The sequence below is a fragment of the Scomber japonicus genome, chromosome 7, assembly GCF_027409825.1.
Source record: "Scomber japonicus isolate fScoJap1 chromosome 7, fScoJap1.pri, whole genome shotgun sequence".
In the NCBI taxonomy this organism is placed as follows: Eukaryota; Metazoa; Chordata; class Actinopteri; order Scombriformes; family Scombridae; genus Scomber; species Scomber japonicus.
In genome coordinates this window covers 12,494,224-12,515,184 of record NC_070584.1, presented here as the reverse complement: position 1 = coordinate 12,515,184, position 20,961 = coordinate 12,494,224, and the positions used below count along the sequence as shown (strand labels likewise).

General features: G+C 46.1%; 1 protein-coding gene across 1 annotated transcript in view; it reads left to right on the top strand.

Annotated features, from left to right (window-relative positions):
• midn (midnolin) overlaps positions 1 to 20,086 on the top strand; it is a 28,179-nt gene extending 8,093 nt beyond the window's left edge. Inside the window, exons 5-8 of the mRNA XM_053322519.1 lie at positions 6,708 to 7,262; positions 8,563 to 8,695; positions 8,898 to 9,221; positions 16,339 to 20,086. Coding sequence (XP_053178494.1) covers positions 6,708 to 7,262; positions 8,563 to 8,695; positions 8,898 to 9,221; positions 16,339 to 16,601 — 1,275 coding nt within the window. The 3' untranslated portion in view covers positions 16,602 to 20,086. The remainder of the gene's footprint in view (positions 1 to 6,707; positions 7,263 to 8,562; positions 8,696 to 8,897; positions 9,222 to 16,338) is intronic.
• The last annotated feature ends 875 nt before the right edge of the window (positions 20,087 to 20,961 follow it).

Sequence of the window (20,961 nt, the reverse complement as noted above, 5' to 3'; positions counted from 1 at the left end):
AACTAGTTGGAACGCACAATCTGTGGGGAGTGACCCCTGGGTCACCCTCACCTCATTTTGCTCCATTCTGCCTCCCTCAGGGGGTGCCACTGTGGGCCATGCAGGTGGAAAAGAAAAGAAAGAGGGAGTTTTTGCACAAGTCATTCTCTATGATGTCAAGTAGTAGCGTCTTATGGCAGGAAGAGGGTATTTTTTTTCTGAGAATCTCTCAAAAAAGAAAATGAGCTAACAACTAGTAAAGGCAGATTTTGGAGCATGGTGTGTGTGTGTGTGTGTGTGTTTAGAGACAATAAAGTTTGTACCTGTGCATGTGTGTGTCTCCGTATATGGCTGTGTGTAAAACAGCTCAATGCAGATGATCAATATGTTTCTTTTTCCAGTCATGCACCATGTACCCACTTTATCTAGATGCTAGTTAATCAGCAGGATTGACACTACTGGAAATCATTATAATTGTACTGAGGATTTGGGAGTGCAAAGAATTGAAAAATGACTTAAGTCAATGTGTTGGTCAATAGAAGAGGATCCTACCCTTTTTATAGCATGCGGCTCCCTCTGTCCTTCCCAATGCTATTGAAATGATGGCTTTTTATATGCATGCAGCTTAAGAGACAGTGTCTTTGCTCTTTAGAATGGTAATTTGCTTTTTTTTTGTTACCTAAATGAAAGCTACAGAAATTAATTTGTTGCTGAATGTGTAAATCAAATTGTGTATGGAATAAAAGACAATGCTGATCTAAAGGCCCATTCAGTCCCTGCTCGTATAAATCCTGGCCTTGAAAATTGCATTAATAAGCTGATCACGCAGTATTTTTTGCACCTGTGTAATCCCCTTTGTGATGCTTAAATGCACAGTGGGAGGGAAGGGGGGGGGGGTGCCGGGATGGATGGAGGGAATCAAGGTGTGTTGTGGGGCAATCAAGGGAGAGATGGATTTTGCAGGGGATTTCATTGTCCTATTGTGCATGCGTCTACATACACATGTGTGTGTGCGCCTGTGTGTATATGTGCCAACATCCATTTTTAATGTCTGTGTCTTTGTGTGTGCCCCCATTCAGCGGCCAGGAGAGTCTTATTTCTCTATATTTGAGTCGTGACCGTCATTGTTTTCCATTCCCTGGCGACACCGAGCTTTTGTGATTCAAGTAGCAAGCATCGTGACTAGTGGGGCTACTGTGTGGGAGGATAGAGGCCAGGAATATCATGTCTGATAGCCACCACCAAGTCTAATGAAGTCAATTAGGGGCATAGGATACTGTTGGAACAGCGGGGCAGGGGTCAAAAGATTCAGGGTAATTCACAACATGTAGAAACATTCTTAAGAAAGATGAGAGTTCTTTTTGAAGGGAAACAGGAAACAGGTCACAGCTGGTCATCATTTCATTCCTTCTCCTTTTCTGCCTCTCCTACCATTTATCTGTACCCATTTACTTTACCTAAAACAGATGACATCTATTCCCTCCGCCCTCTTTTCTTGCTACAAATGATGAAGTATCTACAAATCAGACTAGCTGGTCGCCGATGCTCCTCTCCCGTTTCCCAGCCAACACAGAACAGAGTGAAGATTCCGTTGCTGTTGCTTAACTTGAATTGAATCTAATGCAACAGGGGGTGGAGGTTGGGAATCTTCTGTGTGCATGTGAGTCAGCTCTACGTAGCTGGCCAGTTGTTGGCACAGTTGGAGTGTGAGGACTGGCTTTAGCAGGAACCCGATCATCCTGAACTTTGCCATTCTGATCTCTCTTTTCACTCAGCCGATCAAATTCAGTGATGGCCAGCTGGTCCTCTCTTGTGCATTTCAACCCCCTCTGTTTCTTATCAGGCAGCATTACAGACGCCTATCTTTCTAATGGGGCCTTTGAAGAGCCCCCTGGCTGCTTTTAGGATTTGGGGCATGATGCAAGTCATTGATTTTTTTCCTTCTCTCTTTTGAGAGCCTGTTATTGCATCTTTAGCTGGTGTGTGTCTGCACAGAGACTATCAATAGTGTCCTGGTGCGATCAAAACATCAAGGTCGATAGGGGGGTTAATAAGCAGGCTTTTGAACGCTACCTTTCACCTAGCAGTCGACAGGTGAGCAGCTGCATTGGAACCAGAATATGGCTGGAGGAGACTGCTTCCTCCTCTCAAGGCTTCCCTCTCTCCACCCTCCTGTCCCGCCCTCCAATCCTCTATCCTCTTTTCTCCGGCACAAAGCTGCTCAGTTGTTCATGAATGTCAGCTCAGTGCTGCCAGCACGCTCTATCTTTCCCTCCCTCTCCCTCTCACCCTCCCTCAGTCTCTCAGCCTCTCTCGTCCTCCCTCACTCCTTATCTCCCTCCCTTAGTTCGCTTAGTGTGCAAAGGAAGAACGACTGCAAATGAGTTCCTTGAACCACAGGGACCCCAATAAATAAAACTGTCAGCCAGAGATGTCGAAAGAAAAAAAAGAGGGAAGGAGCCAGAGGCACACTCTCACTGAATATTTCATCACCCACCACCACCACCACCATTCTGACACCCTACCCCCATCGCCCGCATCCCCCATCCCCCCTCACCATCCTTGCTCCCTTCCTCTTTCCTGCCACCCCCCCCCTTTCTTTCCCTCCATCTTTCCTCTACCCCTCCTCCTCCTGTTCCTCCCCTGGCTACCCCTTATCATATTCTCCCCCATCACTGCATAGCAACCAAAGCTGGCTGCTAAACAAAATACCACATCCTGGACCTCGAAAACTAAAACAAAATGGTCGATGCCATCGGCTCTGGGGTCAGCTTTTTCTAAAGAGTGGAGTAAAGCGGCTCTTCATCGACACCTGTGTGTTTGCCGAAAGGACTCGTGCAGTCTCGGGGGAGGATAATCACCTACGTATGTCGTTTTTCAGCAAACACACACCTTGTTCTTCAGGCATGACCTCCTCCTCTCTTTGCATACCGCTGCTGCTGCATCAGAAAGAGAACAATGAGGGACTGGTTTCTCTCTGTCTGCCTTAACACAACAAAAGTGGGGCCCTCCACTCTCCTTGTCTTGCGTCTCTCATAACAAACCACTACAGACAGCCATAAGTTGCTTTTGTAAAGGCTCGGAATTTGTAGAGTGCGTAAAGAAACGGAAGAAGGAGAGGAGAGTTGCAGACTTAAAGACATGCCTAGAAGCTCTCTTTTGTTTGCCTGTGATGTTCCAGAAAGCTCTATCTGGTGTTTGTCCTGACGTCAATGGTAGCCAGCCACATTGGCTGTCTTGGCTGTGCTCCTGAGAGCAGACAGGCATGTTTGGACTGGAGCTGAGCTGCTAGCTGAGACCTTTGGGAATCATTTGCAAGCCATCTCTCCAGCACTAGAGAACCCCCCCCCCCGCCCCCCCCACTCCCCACTCCCCTACCCACCCTGCACACACACACACACACACACACATCCACGCACACTTAACACAACTCCCTCCCCTTGTTTCTCTCTCACAGTCTCTGCCCGTCTGGAGGAGGCTTGTTGTTACACGATCACTCTCGCCAATCTAGCCTCTGGCAGGCAGGCTGCGCTGTATCATCCTCCGCCTCCTCCCTTCCCTCAGGAAACGGCCCCTATTTCAGGTGTTCCACTCCACAGCTCCCAGCTACACAAGCTGTTCGCCCTCCTTTTTCAGGGTGTTCAGGAGTGTCTGGGAAATAGCGCGTCAGTCAGAAAACGCCACAGCTCTTCATTTGGAGGAGTGGAATTCCACACCTGAAGGTTTACTCTGGCTCCTTTTTGTTTATCGTCTGAGGGTAAAGAAAGTTGCCCGCAAAGATATGAAAGCGGCTGATCAAATTATAGTAGTTGAGATGTCCCCTGTCATTTTCCCTGTCTATGTTTATGTGGGTTTGTGGCCTTTTAATTTCTTGCCTAAAGAATAGCTTGTGGTGGGTGGTGTGTGTAATGTGCGGAGACCCCATATGAGTCAGGCGCATGGTTACAGAGGAGGAGATCTATGCAGGCATTTTTTAACTCTCATGTATGTGAGACTGAGCGGGGCTTGTGCGAGCAACTTTTAAATTGACTTCATGAGTCAACGACTGAGACTCTGAGATCGGGAGTGACAAAAATCGACTGGAGGAGGGGGGGAGAAGAAAAGAAGTTTGAGGGAGAGAGCTTGCTTCTCTTGCAGGCTAATTTGAAGCCTGCCAGTTGGTGTTAGGAGCTCAGTAGGAGTACATGAATTTCATCTTGGTGGTTTTGAATAATCCACACTAGTCATTATAATAGTAATCAAGCCTCCTCTCTGTTTCTCCTGCTGTCACTCACTGTCGACCCCTTTCTCTCACTTTCTCTCACATTTGCTTGCACGCTCACACACACACACACACACACACACACACACACATAAAAATAGAGTTATGAAGCAAAGGCCTTGTTCAGACTTTAAATAGCTTCTCAGATGATCCTGAGGTCTCAAAATGCACAGGAGAACAGAAACACTCATTGGGAAGTGCTGATCAGCTGCTGCAATCTTCCTCTCCAGCTGTATGGCTGAGTAGAAAAGGTTATTTTCTCTGTTTAGCAGCTGTTGTAATTTCTTCACAGATAAAAATCAAATGTGAGCAGGGAAGCAAAATATGATCGTAAGTGGTTACTCGAGACACATTCTGATGCAAGGTGCGAACTACAATTTGTCTTGGCACAATCTGGATTTATCTTGATATAGGATAGGAGGTCTGAACACAACCATAGACAAACAGAGACTCATTTCTCAAGGGGTGCCCCCCCCCCCCCAATCTTCCTCCCTAAACTAAACACTAGGTTGATGGTCTCCCTCAGGGCCTCTGACTTTGTATAGTGTCCGTTTGCATGTGTGTGTGTGCTTGTGTGTGTTGTGGGTTGGCAAACTGCCGACTCATTCTCTTGACAGCTGTCACTCACAGACACAGTGAGCACCTCCTCCCCCTCCTTTTTTTTCACTTTTCTCACTCGATCCTCCCCACACCCACTTTTAAGGTTTTGCCTCCCCTTGAGGTCTATCTCTCTCACACACACACACACACACACACACACACACACACACACACACATTCACACACTCTCTCACAAATCTTGTCGCTCACAGGCGACCTTTTGTAAGTGGAGTTTCCTAGAGCCACCTCATGTAGCACCTTAGCCTGATCTCCACCCAATTTCACACCCAGCCTTGGGCCTGCTGAGTTTATTGTCTTACCACAACGGGGTAATCATGGCGGGTGTGGACTGTATCAACAAGCCATTAGTGGCTGAGTTTAAACTGTGGAAAGGCTCAGTTTCTCTTTTTCTTGCAACCCCCCCCCCCCCCCCCCCACATGCCGATGTCTGCTGCTTTAGCTGTGGATTATTTACATTTATGAAATGCAGCCATCAGATCATCCCAACCCCCTCGTCCTTTCACCTGCCTCTCCTCTTCCTCCATCCTCTTTTCCACACCATGTCAATACAAATGTGCAAAGGTCACCCTGGCAACAGAGAGGCAACGGTCGATAGAGAAATAAATAAGCAGAAGAAAAGGGAAAGAAGTGATGGAGGGCAGAGCCTGGTGATTCACAGGGTTAACTACAGGCCAACATCTCACAAACACACTCCAAAGGCTGCAGAGTCTGGGGGGAGTGAGGCCTCTGCTCTCTTTTTCTGTCTTTGTATGCATGTCTCTATCACTTTCCATCTCCTGTCCTCTCGGTGCTCTCTCTTCCCCTTATGTAGCTTTTTGCTGCTCCTTCTGTCTTCCTGCCCCCCTCCCCCCCTTCCCTCTCTCCCTCTCTCTCTCTCCCTCTCTCTCTCTCTCTCTGGGGAATGAAAGCACACAGGCAGTAGGGGTTGTTGAAACCTTTTTGGACAGAGGCGTCACTTTGTATTTGCCAGTGCTGGTTGTTTCTGTTTGCTTCTATTTGTGGAGAACCTGAGACGTCATTACTGCTGAGTCTTCAAGACCCAAAGAAGCTTTCTGACCCTTGAATGACTCGCACTAAAAATTACCCACACACGCACATGCACGCACATGCACGAACACGAGCGGCCAGTGGCAACATACAGCAAAACAGAGCCACAGGCATGCAAGAGGGGAGGACAAGAGAACTTTTGTTATTTAGTGTGAATCCTCCGGCCAAGTCGTGACAACTCTGCTATCCTGTGTGCATTTGTGTGTGTCCATCCGGGCTACGGGTGGGTCAGTGAAGGCCTCCACACTTAGCTCCTGTTGCCGTTGCCAGAGCTCCAAACATGGGCAGCTCTTCCAGATCCGCCACGGACAATCGGCCATTCTGTGTGTGAGAGACGGGTGGGGTGTATTTCCTGGACGTGGGACTGATTTTTCAGGCCCCAGGCCAGACAGAAGGGTGGCCTTTGTCTCTGTGCTGAATGACACTGCTGACTAAGAACGGGCCGAAGGGCAGTGGGAAGCAGGCTAGAGTGGGCTCTATTTGTGTGTGTTTTCCAATAGGTCTCCTCATCCAGCAGATGTAAATAGGCCAGTGTTACAGGATAGTGATTGATTGCATGATGGGCTAATGTGGTGTGTCTGTGTCTTTATTATGAGAGGGGGAGCTCAAAGCACTTTTGTGTGTGTGTATTTTAACTGCTATCCTCTGTTCATTTACAAAGGAGGAAGTTGATTTTTGTGTGTGTGTTTCTCTTTTTGGCTAAATAATTTTGATATATACATTTGGAAAAGTTGACAGTTTTGGTAAAGAATCATATAGATTGAATTACTCAACCATGTTCTCTGTTTTCTCCCTGCAGGTCAGTGACTTTCTGTCCGGCCGCTCCCCCCTCACCCTTGCACTGCGTGTAGGTGACCACATGATGTTCGTCCAGCTCCAGTTGGCGGCACAGCAGTCTGGTACTCCCCAGCTCCAGCACAGACACCTCATCACCCGGGGCAACGCAGAGACCACAATGGGACAGCCGACAGGGCAGCCCCGCGTTCCCCACCCTCACCCGCACTCCCACCATCACCCTCACCATCCACACAGTCACCCCAACCCCCACTTGTCCCAGCCTCACCCAGCCCCCTCATCCCCCTCTTTACCGGGATCCCCTTCCTTCCCCCTGCCCTCTACACACCACCAGCCACTCCCTCCCATGTACCACCAGTCGCCCTCCTCTACTCACTGTAGCCCTCCCACTCCTCCTCCTCAGCCCCACTCCCCTCGCCCATCCCACATCCCCGGAGGTATGTTCCGGCCCCCTCCGCATCACCATCATCACCACCACCACTACCACCAACCTTCCTCAGGCCAACCCAGCCACGACATTGGCCAGGCCAGCCCTGTAGCCCCGGTCCTCTGCCCTGAGGTGAGCCTCGAAAATATTATTAATCCATATTTAAAAATGTTTTTTCCCTTAGCCCTAGCTTAGCAAGGAGCCAAGCATGTCAAAATATCTGAAGTATAATGTAATGCGCTATGGATAAAGATGGTAAAAGTGGTAAAATATCTTTTATTTTTGCATAACTAGCTGATGTCATTAGCTCTCATGAATGAACAACAGGGAGGGATGGGTTATGACCGCTTGACCCAAGTGCCACGCACACAGCTAAATCATCCTCCATTAAACTGATTAGATTAGTGGGATAACCCAGCAGCATGAAGGCGAACCCGTGGTTTACTCAGGGCTGGAGATGGTTTGCATGTGATGTGTGTGTGTGCGTGTGTTCATCCAAACCACCATACACTTAGCCATCAATGGAGTGCAGTGCATACACACACACACACACACACACAGGCACACACACACAGGAAGGCGATACATAGAGCGTGAGAAGAAAGAAGGGTGCAAGAGAGGCAAATTGAATGAATCTGTGTTGGTTTTTCATCTGAAGACTGATCATTAACCTCACTGTTGTCAGTCATTTATCATTAACCTTCACAGCCATTTATTTAACTTCGAGCAACTTAAAGAACAGCTGCACACACATGCACAAACATGCTTACTCGTCTCCACCAACCAAATTTGCTGTTTATACTTTCTCTACCTCCCCAAGCTCCAGCCTATGGAAAGCCAATAAGAACCAGATGTCAGTGGACTATGTGGGAGAGATGGTTCACAACAAGAAAAACAGAAAGACAGGCCAGTTTAGGAGTGAGAAAAAGGAAATGGCTTTTCCTCATCAGGCTTTCACATGTGTAACACACACACACAAAAAAGCACACACACACACCAACCCAGTACACACTGACCCACACATAAACACAAGAGACTAGGGTTTCAATTTCACTTTCAGATGTCAATTGAGTGATCCAAGTCAAGCTAAGTTGAAGCAGCATGGTTGCCAGGTTTGGTTTGGTGTCAGTTTGAGGTAACCAGATATCCTGTTCCATAGGGCTATAGGATGACATGAAGCTCAGGTTTCCTGTCTTATAATCATCACCCTTTTCTGCACAGGTTACTTACTTGTTGCTAATAGTAGTAACGCCCTGAAGGGAATTTCACTTCACTTTTTTCAAGTGAAGTTTTCAATATTTCACAGCTCACAACATCTCATGCATGTCATTTGATGTACTGTATATGTTAATACAGATGTGAGCTTTTATCCTAACACAGGTTGTTCACTTTCTTGGCTAGAAAGCTCACATTGTGCTTGTTTTTTCTCCAGGCTAACTGCAGTACCAACACCAACAACAGCCCCAACACCGGCACCAGTCCCTCGGCACGCTCCCGCAAACCTGGTGCCATCATTGAGAGCTTCGTTAACCACGCTCCCGGAGTCTTCTCAGGGACCTTTTCAGGTGAGGGGGGGGGGAACACTGAGCTGCCATTAAGATTTATTGCTGCTCTAAGAAATAACTACGCTCACTGTGAGAGCTCCAACTGAAAGCCTCTTTTATGCAAGCTTATGCTTCACAATATGAATCTAGGAAAGGCAACACTTCGGCTGCTTTATTAAAATTTATTAGACATCTCTTGTAATATGTTTTTTTCTCTCCCCAGGCACTTTGCACCCTAACTGCCAGGACAGCAATGGGCGTCCCAGACGAGATATCAGTACCATCCTTCAGATTCTCAATGACCTCCTGAGCGCTACACGCCACTACCAGGGCATGCCCCCCTCCCTCACCCAGCTCCGCTACCAGACCCAGTGTGGTACACCCACCTCCCCATCTCCCTCGCCTCCTCCTTCGCCCCCGGTTGCTGGCATGACGGGCCTCTCTGCCAAAACTACCTCTGTGCCCGCCAGCAGCCCTAGCAGCCCTCCGCCGACTCTTCATCCGCTGGTGCAGTGTCAGAGCCAGATCCGCATGTGCAAACCCCCTGGTGAGTGACTCTATGCTGCACTTCCTCCGCTTCATGCAAGCATGTCATGAACATAAACAGAGAACTCACACATACACACACACACACATACACACATAATAAGTCATTGTGCATCCCTTGAAGCCCTTGTGAAGCAGATGTTCTTGGAGTTGCCACAGCTTTGGTGGAGGTGTGTGTGTGTGTGTGTGTGTGTGTGTGTGTGTGTGTGTGTGTGTGTGTGATGACTGCAGTCAAGAGCCTGTCATTTCACTTACTTACACTGCAACCTACTAAAGTATTCATTGTCATCTTTGTCTCTCTGTTACTACTGACAAAGCAAGAATGGGAAAGTGCGATTAAAGAACAAAAACTGTTATACAGTATATCTCTCTTGGGTCTTGAGGCAGAGGAGAAGGGGAAGAGACAGAAGGGAGGGGGGGGGGGGTCCTCCTTAGTCATGCATTACAAGCTTCTCCAGACCTGTTCAGTCAGGCTTCACTTGTCAGGCAGCAGAGTTGGCTTTGTTTTTGCGCACCAAGGAGATAGGTTTACGCCTTCAAGCCTGGGCTTGGCTATGTTTAGATTAGATTAGGCTTTGGGTGGTTTAACCTACCTCCTTAAAGAAGGGCTGCAGCTGGGGCATGTATGGGCTGGGGCCAGTTGGGGTTGGACAAACCTCAACATACCCTTGCCCAGGGGGTTGGGCTGGTGCAGGTGCAGGAGTTCAGATGATACTGTTTAGGGACAGGGTTTGGGTGTTTCAAAACCTCCTTTCCTTGCAGAGACACAGGATGTGGAGTGTCAGACAGATGTCCAGCACAGATAACATTCAGCCAACGTTGTAAGGTTAGACTGAGCTTCGCTGAGAGAAACAGCATTGTCCTCTGCTGCCGCCTTATCTCCTGTTGAGGAAATCGAGCTTACTCTTTGGTGGAATAGTCTGGCGGGGAGGGTCCTGGAATACAGTGATTAATGTTTAATGTTTTTTCTTTTGTTTTGAAATAGCAAGAGCACACATTTCTTATTGTCATAGTCTGGCTTCGTCTCCTGCTTTATGACCTTCTGTCACAAGCAGAATAGAGTGCTTCAGTTTTAGCAAGTGAACACAGATTGACTGGGAATGTCCAGTATCCCTCTATATCACCCTGGGTGCCCTTACAAGTGTTCAGTGAACAGTTGGAATAACACAGGCTTATTTTCCTAACTCAGGGAAGACCTTTTCCCACTGCCCCCACCTACACTCCCCCCCCCCCCCCACCCCCCGGCCTTCCCCTCTTCTCCCGCTCTTGTCATCTCGCCCTTCGTTTGCACTCAACAGCCCACGCTGCTGCTGCTGCTGCTCTTTCCCCCATTTGCTGTCCAAAAACAGCCTTGTCTGTAAAACCCATCTCTCTGTCTTCCTCCTAATCGACCCCCTCCCCACCCCTTCTGTTTCCACGTCTGTGTTGTGCATCAATACATTGTCTGTGTTCATTTGGCCCTTAAATAGATAGATTTATTCCAAAAAGCAACTCTGAAAAGAATTTGCTTTGTGAAGTAGATGGAAGTGAGAGTAGGAGGAGGACACAGAATGGGGGGGGGGGGGACTGTTAAAACCACAACACTAAGCCTCCATTCATCATATGGGTGTTTATATCCTGTCCATCAGTCTACCAACTGCCCACTGATTAACTAGGGCTTCCAGTGGAGACGGAAAAAAAACACAGAATGGCTGAAAGAATAGCCTGTCTAATGCCCTTTTCTGACTCTGCTGCCTCCGCCGTCCAACTTCCTGCTTGCAATATTCATTTCCAGAAAGCAATGTGAATGGGTAACCTGCTCAACCAAGCACAGTTCAGCTCACTGAGACAATGAATGCGCCGGTCTGTTTGCACGCATGGAGACTGCGTGCCCCGCTTGTATCCCGTTCCGCACGGTGTCCCAAGGAAGCCGATGACTAAGCGCTCTAAGGCGGCCTTATCAGCCGACACCTGATGGAAGACTTACTGGACTTAACACTGCGGCTTAACTCTGCTTCACAGAAACCTGCCTTCATTCAGTTACAGGAATAACCAGCACTTCCCATCCGCGTCAATGTGTGTGCGCGCAATCAAACTCCGGTTGAGATGGCTACTTGAAAATGTCACATAGCTCGGTCCTCTCCCGAGAGCCTTTACCCTTTCTGCTGCAAGTTCATGTGCAAAGGGGGGGGGGGAAGACGAGCGTAAATAAAAGCTAGAACACATGCACATGAAGCACACACTCAACTGTAAGTGACAGGTTAAAGTCAGGGCGACTAGTTTCATGGCTTTGGTGTAAATTATTGCTGAGTGCGGGGATTTGTCAGCCCAGGACTCATGTTGGATTTGAACAGGAGGGGCTTTAGGATGGCCTGGCAGTGCTGATTGTTAGCTAAATTCCTTTACTGAGTAGGGTGGACCTCCCCAGCACCCCACCCCCCCACCCCCCTCCTGCCCTCCTGCCCTCCTGCCCAGCCAAACCCATTGTGTGGGGGCCAGGGACAGGGGGCTGCACACAGGGCACCAGGCTGAGCCATTGTGGGGCAGAGGGAGGGGGAGGGCTATGGGCTGCCTTTTAGTCCCACTCCCAGCTTCCTGGGTTCATCAGAGGCATGCAGAGCAGGGGCCAAAGTTAGCTTCTAACTACCCCTTCCCCTCTTTTTTTTGGCCCCTTCTGCATCCTTTCACCCCCTACTTGTCCCCTTTTGGATTTGTCAGGTCACGTTAGCTTCGTGCTGACTGAGAACAGCTAAGCCAACGGACACATTGAGGGCAAGGAAGAATGAGAGAGACACAGAGAAATGCCCTTAACTTGACTCAGTCCTGTATTTAAACCTGACCCGCTTGGCCCAAGAGCACCTCACATTATCCACTGGTAGGCTTTACTCCTTTTCTCATCACACACACACACACACACACACACACACACACAGGTTTGCTTTGACACACGTGTACCGGTAACTCAATGAACGCCCCGGCGACGCAGCACAGCACCGAGCTATCTAGCTACAGCCAGCCAAGCACATCAGGTGCCCTTTCATTGTCGACAAGGAGAGTAAGAGGGAGAGAGAGAATGTAAATTAAGTCTAAAAGTCATTGAAGAGCTTGTGTCCCTGCAGGGCTGTCAGTGCCCTTTTACTGGCTGTCAAAATGCTCACATTAGCTCTGATTTGATTGGTTGCTTCAGTGATGGTCTCATTGGTTGGTGTACTGTTTTTTTTATTTTCTGGTGTCAAACTGGACAGCAAAAACCTTGAGCTACAGGTCTCCAAATGGTTAACTTTGAGGGGTCAGATGCACTCTTGGTTTCTTTACTGCAACACGTTTGGTGTTCAGTGGTTACTTTGTGGTGACTTACGAAAATGTCACAATATTACGTGGAACTGATATGAACACAAAATTGAGATTTTTGTCATTACACCACTTTACTGTCACATATCAAACATTTGAAAATGATTGTGTCATTTATTTCACTCAGGCCACAACAAAGGCTCCAAACAGACCAAACATTTCAGGACTGACTTTGCTGCAAAGTGATTTTCTTTTCTTTTCTCCTCTATTTCTCTCACTCCCGCTCTCTTTCTGTTTTTCTCTCTCCGTCCAACCCCTCCCTCTTTGCCTGGTTCCCTGGATGCTGAGCAAACACAATGTTCTCTCTGCAAGATCACAAGACTTATCAAGGCAAACAAACAAACAACAGGACTAAGACAACTGCAAATGAAGGCCAATCTTTATACAATCAATAAAAGGAGAAGCTCCTTTAATCTCCTCCTGTGTCCTCCACACTGCAGCCCTCCTCCCTTTTTTCTCTACATCCATCCTTTGCCTCTCCTCCTCTTCCACCCACTCCTCCCACCCTCCTGTGTGTGTGTGTGTGTGTGTGTGTGTGTGTGTGTGTGTGTGCTCCCTATCTCAGTCCTTGCTGTGTTGCTGGGCTGGGCTCAAAGGCAAGGAAAACTGACTGACGCATCGATTATTCATAGATCACCCCTTCTTTCTCTCTCTTTCTGTCTCTCTCTCTCTCTTTCTCTCTGTCTATTTTTCTCTGGCTCTCTCTGCAGAGCTTGTTGTATTTACAGGGTCTGTGTCAAAGTCTACACAGAGGAGAGTTTGGAGATGGAAAAATGTGCTGCTCCATGTTGAGTTTTGGTGTGACTGGCAGGCAGGGAGTGGTAAAAGGAGAGAGGAGGAAAATGAGACTGGCGTTTCCTTCCTTTCTGTGTCCTTGACCTGTCTTCTGTTTGATATCTTCCACTCCACATTTCTAAAGAAAGATCCGCTGTTGCTTCCTCATCTGTCTTTTTTTTTGTGTCACACAGGGCTGTATATGAGGATAGTTTCTTTTTCTCTCTCTTGCTCTCGCTCTCTCTCTCTTTCTCTCTCTCTCACATTCATTCCCTATATCTCTTACCCACCTCTTTCTGGGTCCTCCAAGGTTATTGTGCTCACGTCAAACCCTAGTCTCTGCAGCCAGGCTTCGGGCCAGCCTGCGTGTATCTGTGTGTGTGTGTGAGAGTGAGTGTGTGTGAGTGTGTGTGTGTGTGTGTGTGTGTGTGTGTGTGCGTGTGTGTGTGTGTGTGTGTGTGTGTGAGTGTTGTGTATAGTCTGCCCTTCTTAGCCAGCCCTAATAATAGCCCTACTGTCATAAACATAGTCTGGAGATCCCTGTGGCCAGCTGTGTCCGGCCCAGCCGCCCAGGGCTCCGGTAGTGACGCTGATGAATGGCCACACATACACATACACATACACACGCACGTACACACACACACATACACACACACGCACACCAAGTTTGGTGTAGCTCCAAGCACATTCCCAAAGCACTTGCCAAGCCAAAGGACAAGACCTCCTACTGCACTGCCAAACTGCCCTTTATACTGTGTGTATGTGTATGTGTGCGTGTGCGTGTGCGTGTGTGTGTGTGCGTGTGCGTGTGTTCTTATATTTATTTCTGAGTTATCTTAGTAAATATACCTCCTTGGAAAATAGAATCATTCTTGAGTGGACTACTCTGGTAGAAGAAAGGCTTTACACCCCAAAGGCAAACTGTACCAGACAAACAGATTTTGTATGTAGGCATGTGTTGGCTTTGTGCCGTTTCATTGTGTACGGCCATATTTCGACACAGCCGAGGGGCGGTTTCGCTTTTGGCTAGTCAGAGCAGGGGAGTAAGGGGAAGAGGGAGGACCGGAGGGGGAACAAAGCCTCGCAGCAGCGTATATGGATGTCACATGGAGCTGAGGCAGTGGAACAATGGCTCTAATGTAGGAGAACCCCCCCCCCTTCTTAGTACACCCCCTGTTCTCTAGAAATGACATGCTGCCCCGCATCTGGATGAGCACACATACATTTGCGTTGGGACAGAACATTTCAGAGTAGTAGAAAAACCTCAATCTATGGCTATGTGTAATGTAAAGAAGTATTTCTATTCTGTTAACTCAGTGCCACTATTGACATCCTCTGTGTTCTCAAAAAGCAGCATTGAGGCTGTGTGACGGCAGTGTAGTTCTTTAGTATGCACTGCCAGACAGTGGTGAATATTTATAGCTGGAGAAAAGGCTCTGCACTGCTCGATCCGATAAGCAAATGAGGGAAAGAGGTAAATTAAGCCCACACAGAGTCCGGAATTCATTCCGATGGGGGGGAAGAGCAGAGGAGGGCACAATCGATTCGGAAAACTGCCACCTACGGCTGATCCTTTACCCTCCACCCTCTTCCTCCGTCCTTTTTCTCTATCCCCCTTGCCCCTGGGGGAGGAATTCCTTAACCCACAATGCCCCCCTCCCCTCGCCTCCCTCTTCCCCTTCTTCACACTGCCCCACCTTAGCTGTCTCTGGGGAGACACGGGGCAAGACAAGGAGGGGGCCTACACTTGTGTGGGTCTGTGGGGGAAAGAGAGAGAGAGGGGGGGGGGAGGAGGGGGATGGGGGTGGGGGGGGTTGTTGGGTCAGTGAGCTGAGAGTAGGAAGCTACAGCCATAATAAAGAGAAAAAAATTGAAGAAAAAACCCAATCTCTCCCTGTCTCTCTCTCTGCTTACAATTTCCATTCGCTTGCATTTTCTATTGAAAGCCAATAGCGTTGTCCTGGGCCCGAGATGGATGGCTGCACTAGAGCTAAGGTTTAATCAATAGGTCTTTTTAATTTGCCATCGATCCACGTTAAAAGCTACTGCGGCTGTTGCTGCTGTTGGTGTGTGTGTGTGTGTGTGTGTGTGTGTGTGTGTGCGTGCATGCGTGTGCACTCCTGAGCATGTGCTTTTTGTGCAGCAGTGTGTGTCTACATGTGCATGGGTCTACATATTGTGTATGTATTTTTTTGTGTGAATACGTGATGCGCTCCAGTGCGTGTGTTCTGGTGTGTGCAGCAGAGGCAGAGATGGCCACTGCTACTTCGGTTTATTGACATTCTAGCCCATTATTTAATTATTTAATTCCCAGACAGATACTAATGGAGCTGGCTAACAGATTGCGGTTGCTTTTCCTTCCTTCCAAGTCCCTGAATATACGCATAAATGGAATTAGGCTTGACTTGGCCACTGTAGGAAAGCATTCACAGCGCCATGCAAGGCCTCTCCCTCGAGACTGGATTCTCCTATAGGCACATCAACAGCTAGGAATGCACTTAGTAGCACATCTAGTCACTGAGGCATGTCATCTGCAATTATGTGCGCAGATATCATACACAGCTATCAGAGAGTGCCGTCTCTGTCTTGTGTTGTGTATGCTTTTGGCCTTGCTGTTGGTTCTCAAGGAGATTCGGGTCTAAGAAGGTCTCCCCACTCAGTGATAAGGGGATGAAATAGCACTGAGGGGGCTAATGAAGCTCAGTGGGGGAGGTTAAGCACCAAATTCCAATGTTACACCGTGCACATGGCCTGTGTTTGTGTGTGTGTGTGTGTGTGTGTGTGTGTGTGTGTGTGCACGCCAAGGGAATGATCCTAGCATGTCCTAGCATAATCATCAAGGCTGTGGGGGTTTATCTTCTGCCTACTAGACACACACACTGACACATGCACAAAAACATACACATACACACACTCACACAGACAAACACACACGTATATTGATGTCTTTTTCAATCCTTTAGTTAGTGTAAATTCTGTTAACACCCACCTGATCCGTCTTTTCTCCCGTTCAGGTGACCGTTTGCGGCAGACCGAGAACCGTGCAACCCGCTGCAAGGTGGAACGCCTGCAGCTGTTGATGCAGCAGAAGCGCCTGCGCAGGAAGGCCAGGCGGGACCAGCGTGCTCCCTATCAGTGGCTGCCCAACCGCAAGGCTGGACGCAGCAACAGTAACAGCAGCATGTCCAGTGAGGGCTCCCTGGACCTGGACTTTGACGATTCAGTGTGGAAGCCCGACGTCAAAGCCGACTTGAAGTCAGAGTTCGTCATGGCCTGAACCACCTGATCCCAGAGGATAGATTCAAAGATGTGCAAAGCATTGCTTGGGATTTACTTAGAGATGTTTTAAGGGAGTGGATTGGCAGGAGGGGACTCAGAACTGTGCAAAAGATGTCTTGTGCAAAGAGGAAATCAAAGTTGTCCTTGTGACGAGCATCTATCACGTGGAGAGAAAAAAAAAAGGCTCCCTGCAGACATTAATCCCATTCTGTCCTTCACAGTTGACCTTGTGGAAAACAGCAACAATAGCAACAGAACTTTCTTTGATGCTTGGATTTGGACAGGCAACAACTGGACTTAACTGTGTACAAGACTTTTACGGTATAATTACAGAGACCATACCTGAACTTGAGCATAGCAGAATTCAGTGGGTGGTGGTGGTATTTTCAGCTTTGTCTTTTTAAGATTTGTTTTTTTTAAAACGCACTCTGGACAGCAATGAAGAGATCCACACTGGACTAATTAACAAGACAGGAGCACCAGAGGCCTCAGTGTTTCCTAATCACAAAAATGGCAGAACTGCCGAACTATGGATTATTCCAACGGGCATTCTTATTGATCTCAAAACTCACCAACCAGAGTCCAGTTTTTACCTGTTACGGGGTGGTTAAACTTTTTTTGTTTTTTTTCATTTTGAAACATATTATTATATTTTATAAACAAAAAATATGTAGCATTGTTCACAAAGCATTCAGGTTTTCATATAACAGTTCAAAGTAGTTGTTGATTTGCACATTTTCTTGATTTATAACAGCTGGTCAAAGTGTGCAAGAAGGAGGTGGGGCCTGAAACAGAATAAAAAATGAATATGGAAGTATTGATATCAACCTCAGTGACATAGGGTATCGATAGGAATTATTAATGAGTAAACAAAATGAATTAATATTAACAGAAAGTGCTTTAGAGGATTTTAAAATCTTTAAAATGTATATGGAAAAAAAATCTATTTTTATTTCTCTTCCTATCTGCAGTTTTCAAAAAACAGCAGCCCTCTGTGGCTTCAGTCAAGTCATTGACTACCAACAAACACGTACATCCATTCAATCATTCATTAGCTCATTCATGAATTATAGTCGTCTAGCCACAACAGATGAAATGAAAAGATAATTTTCATCCAGCCCACCTGTTTTACAGACCTGAATGGACTTGTCGAAGGTTTGTATTAGATTGTGTACATAAATGTAACAATTGGCACAGGTTTATGAGGGTGTGTGTATGTTTGATTTTTAGTACAAATTGATTTAGAATATCCCATGTTTCTGTCTGAGTTGTCTTCTCCCAGCTAACCCCATAGTTGCTCAAAACAGCTGCAGTGAATGCATGGTTCACAACTCTTTATACCATAACCAGATCAATTATCAAATTATAAGTTGGTTCCCAGTTATAAGCCCATTTCATGTGTACCTTTTACCACAAGTCCTCATAGTAATGACTCTATTTTTTTATTGGCAAAGAGAGGGAGAAGTGAGATCTGTATCCAGCATCATTATCTAGTGCCTCCACCAGGACATCCATTGACATATCAGGTTAGGCCTTTCACAGTTTGCTGCTACATGTGGGGACTTTAAACATTAAAAAAAAAAAACAAGCGGGAGGGAAAAAGTGACTTTTCTTTGCATGCAGAAGTGTGAATTACACTGATCTTTTTTCTATTGATGGAAGAAAAAAAAGAAACTGGTGCTGTGGGAATGAAGGTTAACAACATGCATGCATTTGTGAAGAAAATAAACAATGCTGCTTTTGTTGGTTAGGTTTTGTAATTTTTATTTTTCAATGTTAGAACAACAGTGTCCTGCTAAAGTATTACGACGCAAAACCAAAACAGATGAAGTTAAGTGTGGACTCACATCTTGCTTAGCACTGAACATTCCTGTTGTGTGACAATGAAGATAATGATGATGATGATGATGATGATGATGGCATTGATGAGCAAAGAGCAACTGACTCTCTACTCCCCGATCGCTGATTTTACCCTCCATGACTCTCAAGGACCCAGACAGCCTACAAACTGTTTAGCCACCTCCCCCCTCCTCCTCCTCCATCTCCTCCCCCAGCCTGAATGCCAACCGAGGCTCGTGTGGACATACTCGCAGGGAACCAACAGACCAGTGGATTTATAGTAACTGTCCGTCAAACGTACTCGAGAGAAGACTGTCTCTTTATCTGTCTGTCTGTCTGATCTATCGACCACCCTACCACAATTGCACTCCCAGAGATTGCAGTGAGAGATTACCTTTTTGGTGAACCTCATCTTTTTTTTAAGTGGCCTTACCTTTCACTAAAAAAATGAGACACTTGGGGACAATGGGGGCGGGAATGTTTTTTTTGTTTTTTAAACTTTCTGTGTATCGTTGTCGGACTTGTTGTCATCAAGGCACCATTTTTGTCACTGAGGACACTGGGCATCTGTTGTTTAGTGCTTTTAGCTGGTGGAGTCTCTATTATGTCAAGGCTTCTGTGCCTTAAAATGTTGCCCTTGCAGTGTCAATGTCAGATTTAAGCTGAACAAGTTGTTTTCATTGATTGATACACACGACTGTAGTATTTGCAGCCATGAGAGTCGTAGATTTTAGGGGTAAAGCTTTGTTTGAGTGAATCAAATACTATTCAAAAGTTGGTGTTGTTCCTCAAATATTGTCTTTGTCCCATTACTTCATTGTGTTGCCATGCTTGTTGGTCTCCGTTGTCTGAAACTCACATCCCTCTTGACTCAGTCCTCCCACCAACAAGCTGCAAAAAGCTACAAATCTGTGTAACTTATGTTAACTGAGGAAGTTTACACCACAGTACTTACGTGGCATGAAACAGCCCTGATTCAGAATAAGAACGGTCCTCTGAGGACTCTAGACTACATGCACTTCCTGTTTCCTTGGATACAACATTATTAAAAGGACAATTGATCCCCAGCCCCTCCCAAATTTTATTTAATTTTTTTGTATATGTATGAACTATACTCTGTGTGTGCCTCACTTCTGTGTGAAACTCAAAAAGATGAAACAAAACAAAAAAGATGACAAAGCATTACAGAGAGGAAAAAAACAGTATGTTGGTGGAATTCTGATCACGTCATTTAAGTTGCCTGTTCTTTCTTGTAGCCAACTATTGAAAATAACAGGATTCAAGAATACAATTTACAATGTTCTAGCTCTAGACCGGTGTAGCACATGTGTGACTGTATTAATTTATGAAACCAAAATGGTAACTGTGAATTATGTATTTCTTTGTGCATTTTTTTAAAAGTGGGGGAGACGGTTGTTGGGACATATTAGCAGCTGTTGCTTGTGTCCGAAAAAAACTTGTTTTTGGTGGAATATAATGGAAACAAACATGTTTCCGAAAAAGAAAAAAAAGGGGAAAAAAAATTTAAAAAATGAAAAAAATATATGAATATATTTTTTTTCTTAAGCAATACATTTCAGTGTGACTTGTGATAGAACATTTTCTTTTTTTTAGGTAATAAATAAATAAAAAAACAAAATGAGTACACCAAGTTGTCTCAGTGAGTATTCATTACTAACACATTCAATAACATTGAATGAAAGCTGCTATTCAATCTAATATTTCATGCAAGAATCTATTTCATGAGGTAACTTGATATGAGTAGCATATGAAAAGGCAGAGAAGCTCAGAATTGCATTGATAAAATATTGTCTTACCCTACATCAAAAGCTAATGTAATTGATGGTTGGACTGGACCAATACAGACTAACATTGGCTTGTGGGTGGATTTCCAACAAGCACAAGCTCAGGGGTCCAAGGGGTCAGGGGGCCCCTAAGCCAGATCTCTGTGAAGGGACTTATTACCATTTTCAATTGGAAAGTCAAAGAGCTCAGTCAAAAGTTGAGATGCTTTGATCACATAGCCGCCATAGTAACAGCATAGCTTTTGATCTTTGGGTCAATCAGTTCACTTTGGTCCAGATCTCCAAAAAATACCTGAAGTATCCAAAATAACTATTGAATGGACTGCCATGACGATAATGATTCCTAAAAAATGAAGCAAATGATTTTTGTGATCGCTGCATTGCCCCATGAAACAAACCTGAATGACTTCTATTTCCTGCAAAATAGAATATCTAATATAAAATCATCCTGAAGTAATTGGCATAAACATAACATTTTCAACCAGTAAAACCTTTGTGAATCTTTGAACATCCTCTCTTGTCCACTTATCCCTTAAAATGAAATTGTGTTTCTCTCCCAAACTGATATCTTATTGGTTTACACTTGCAAATGATCCCTCACTGCACCCCAAGTGCCAACCCAACATCCTGTTTCAACAAGAAATACATCAAATCAAGCAAGCAAGAGTATCATTTCATGAGGACTTTAAGAGCCCTGTGTGAAATAACTAACAA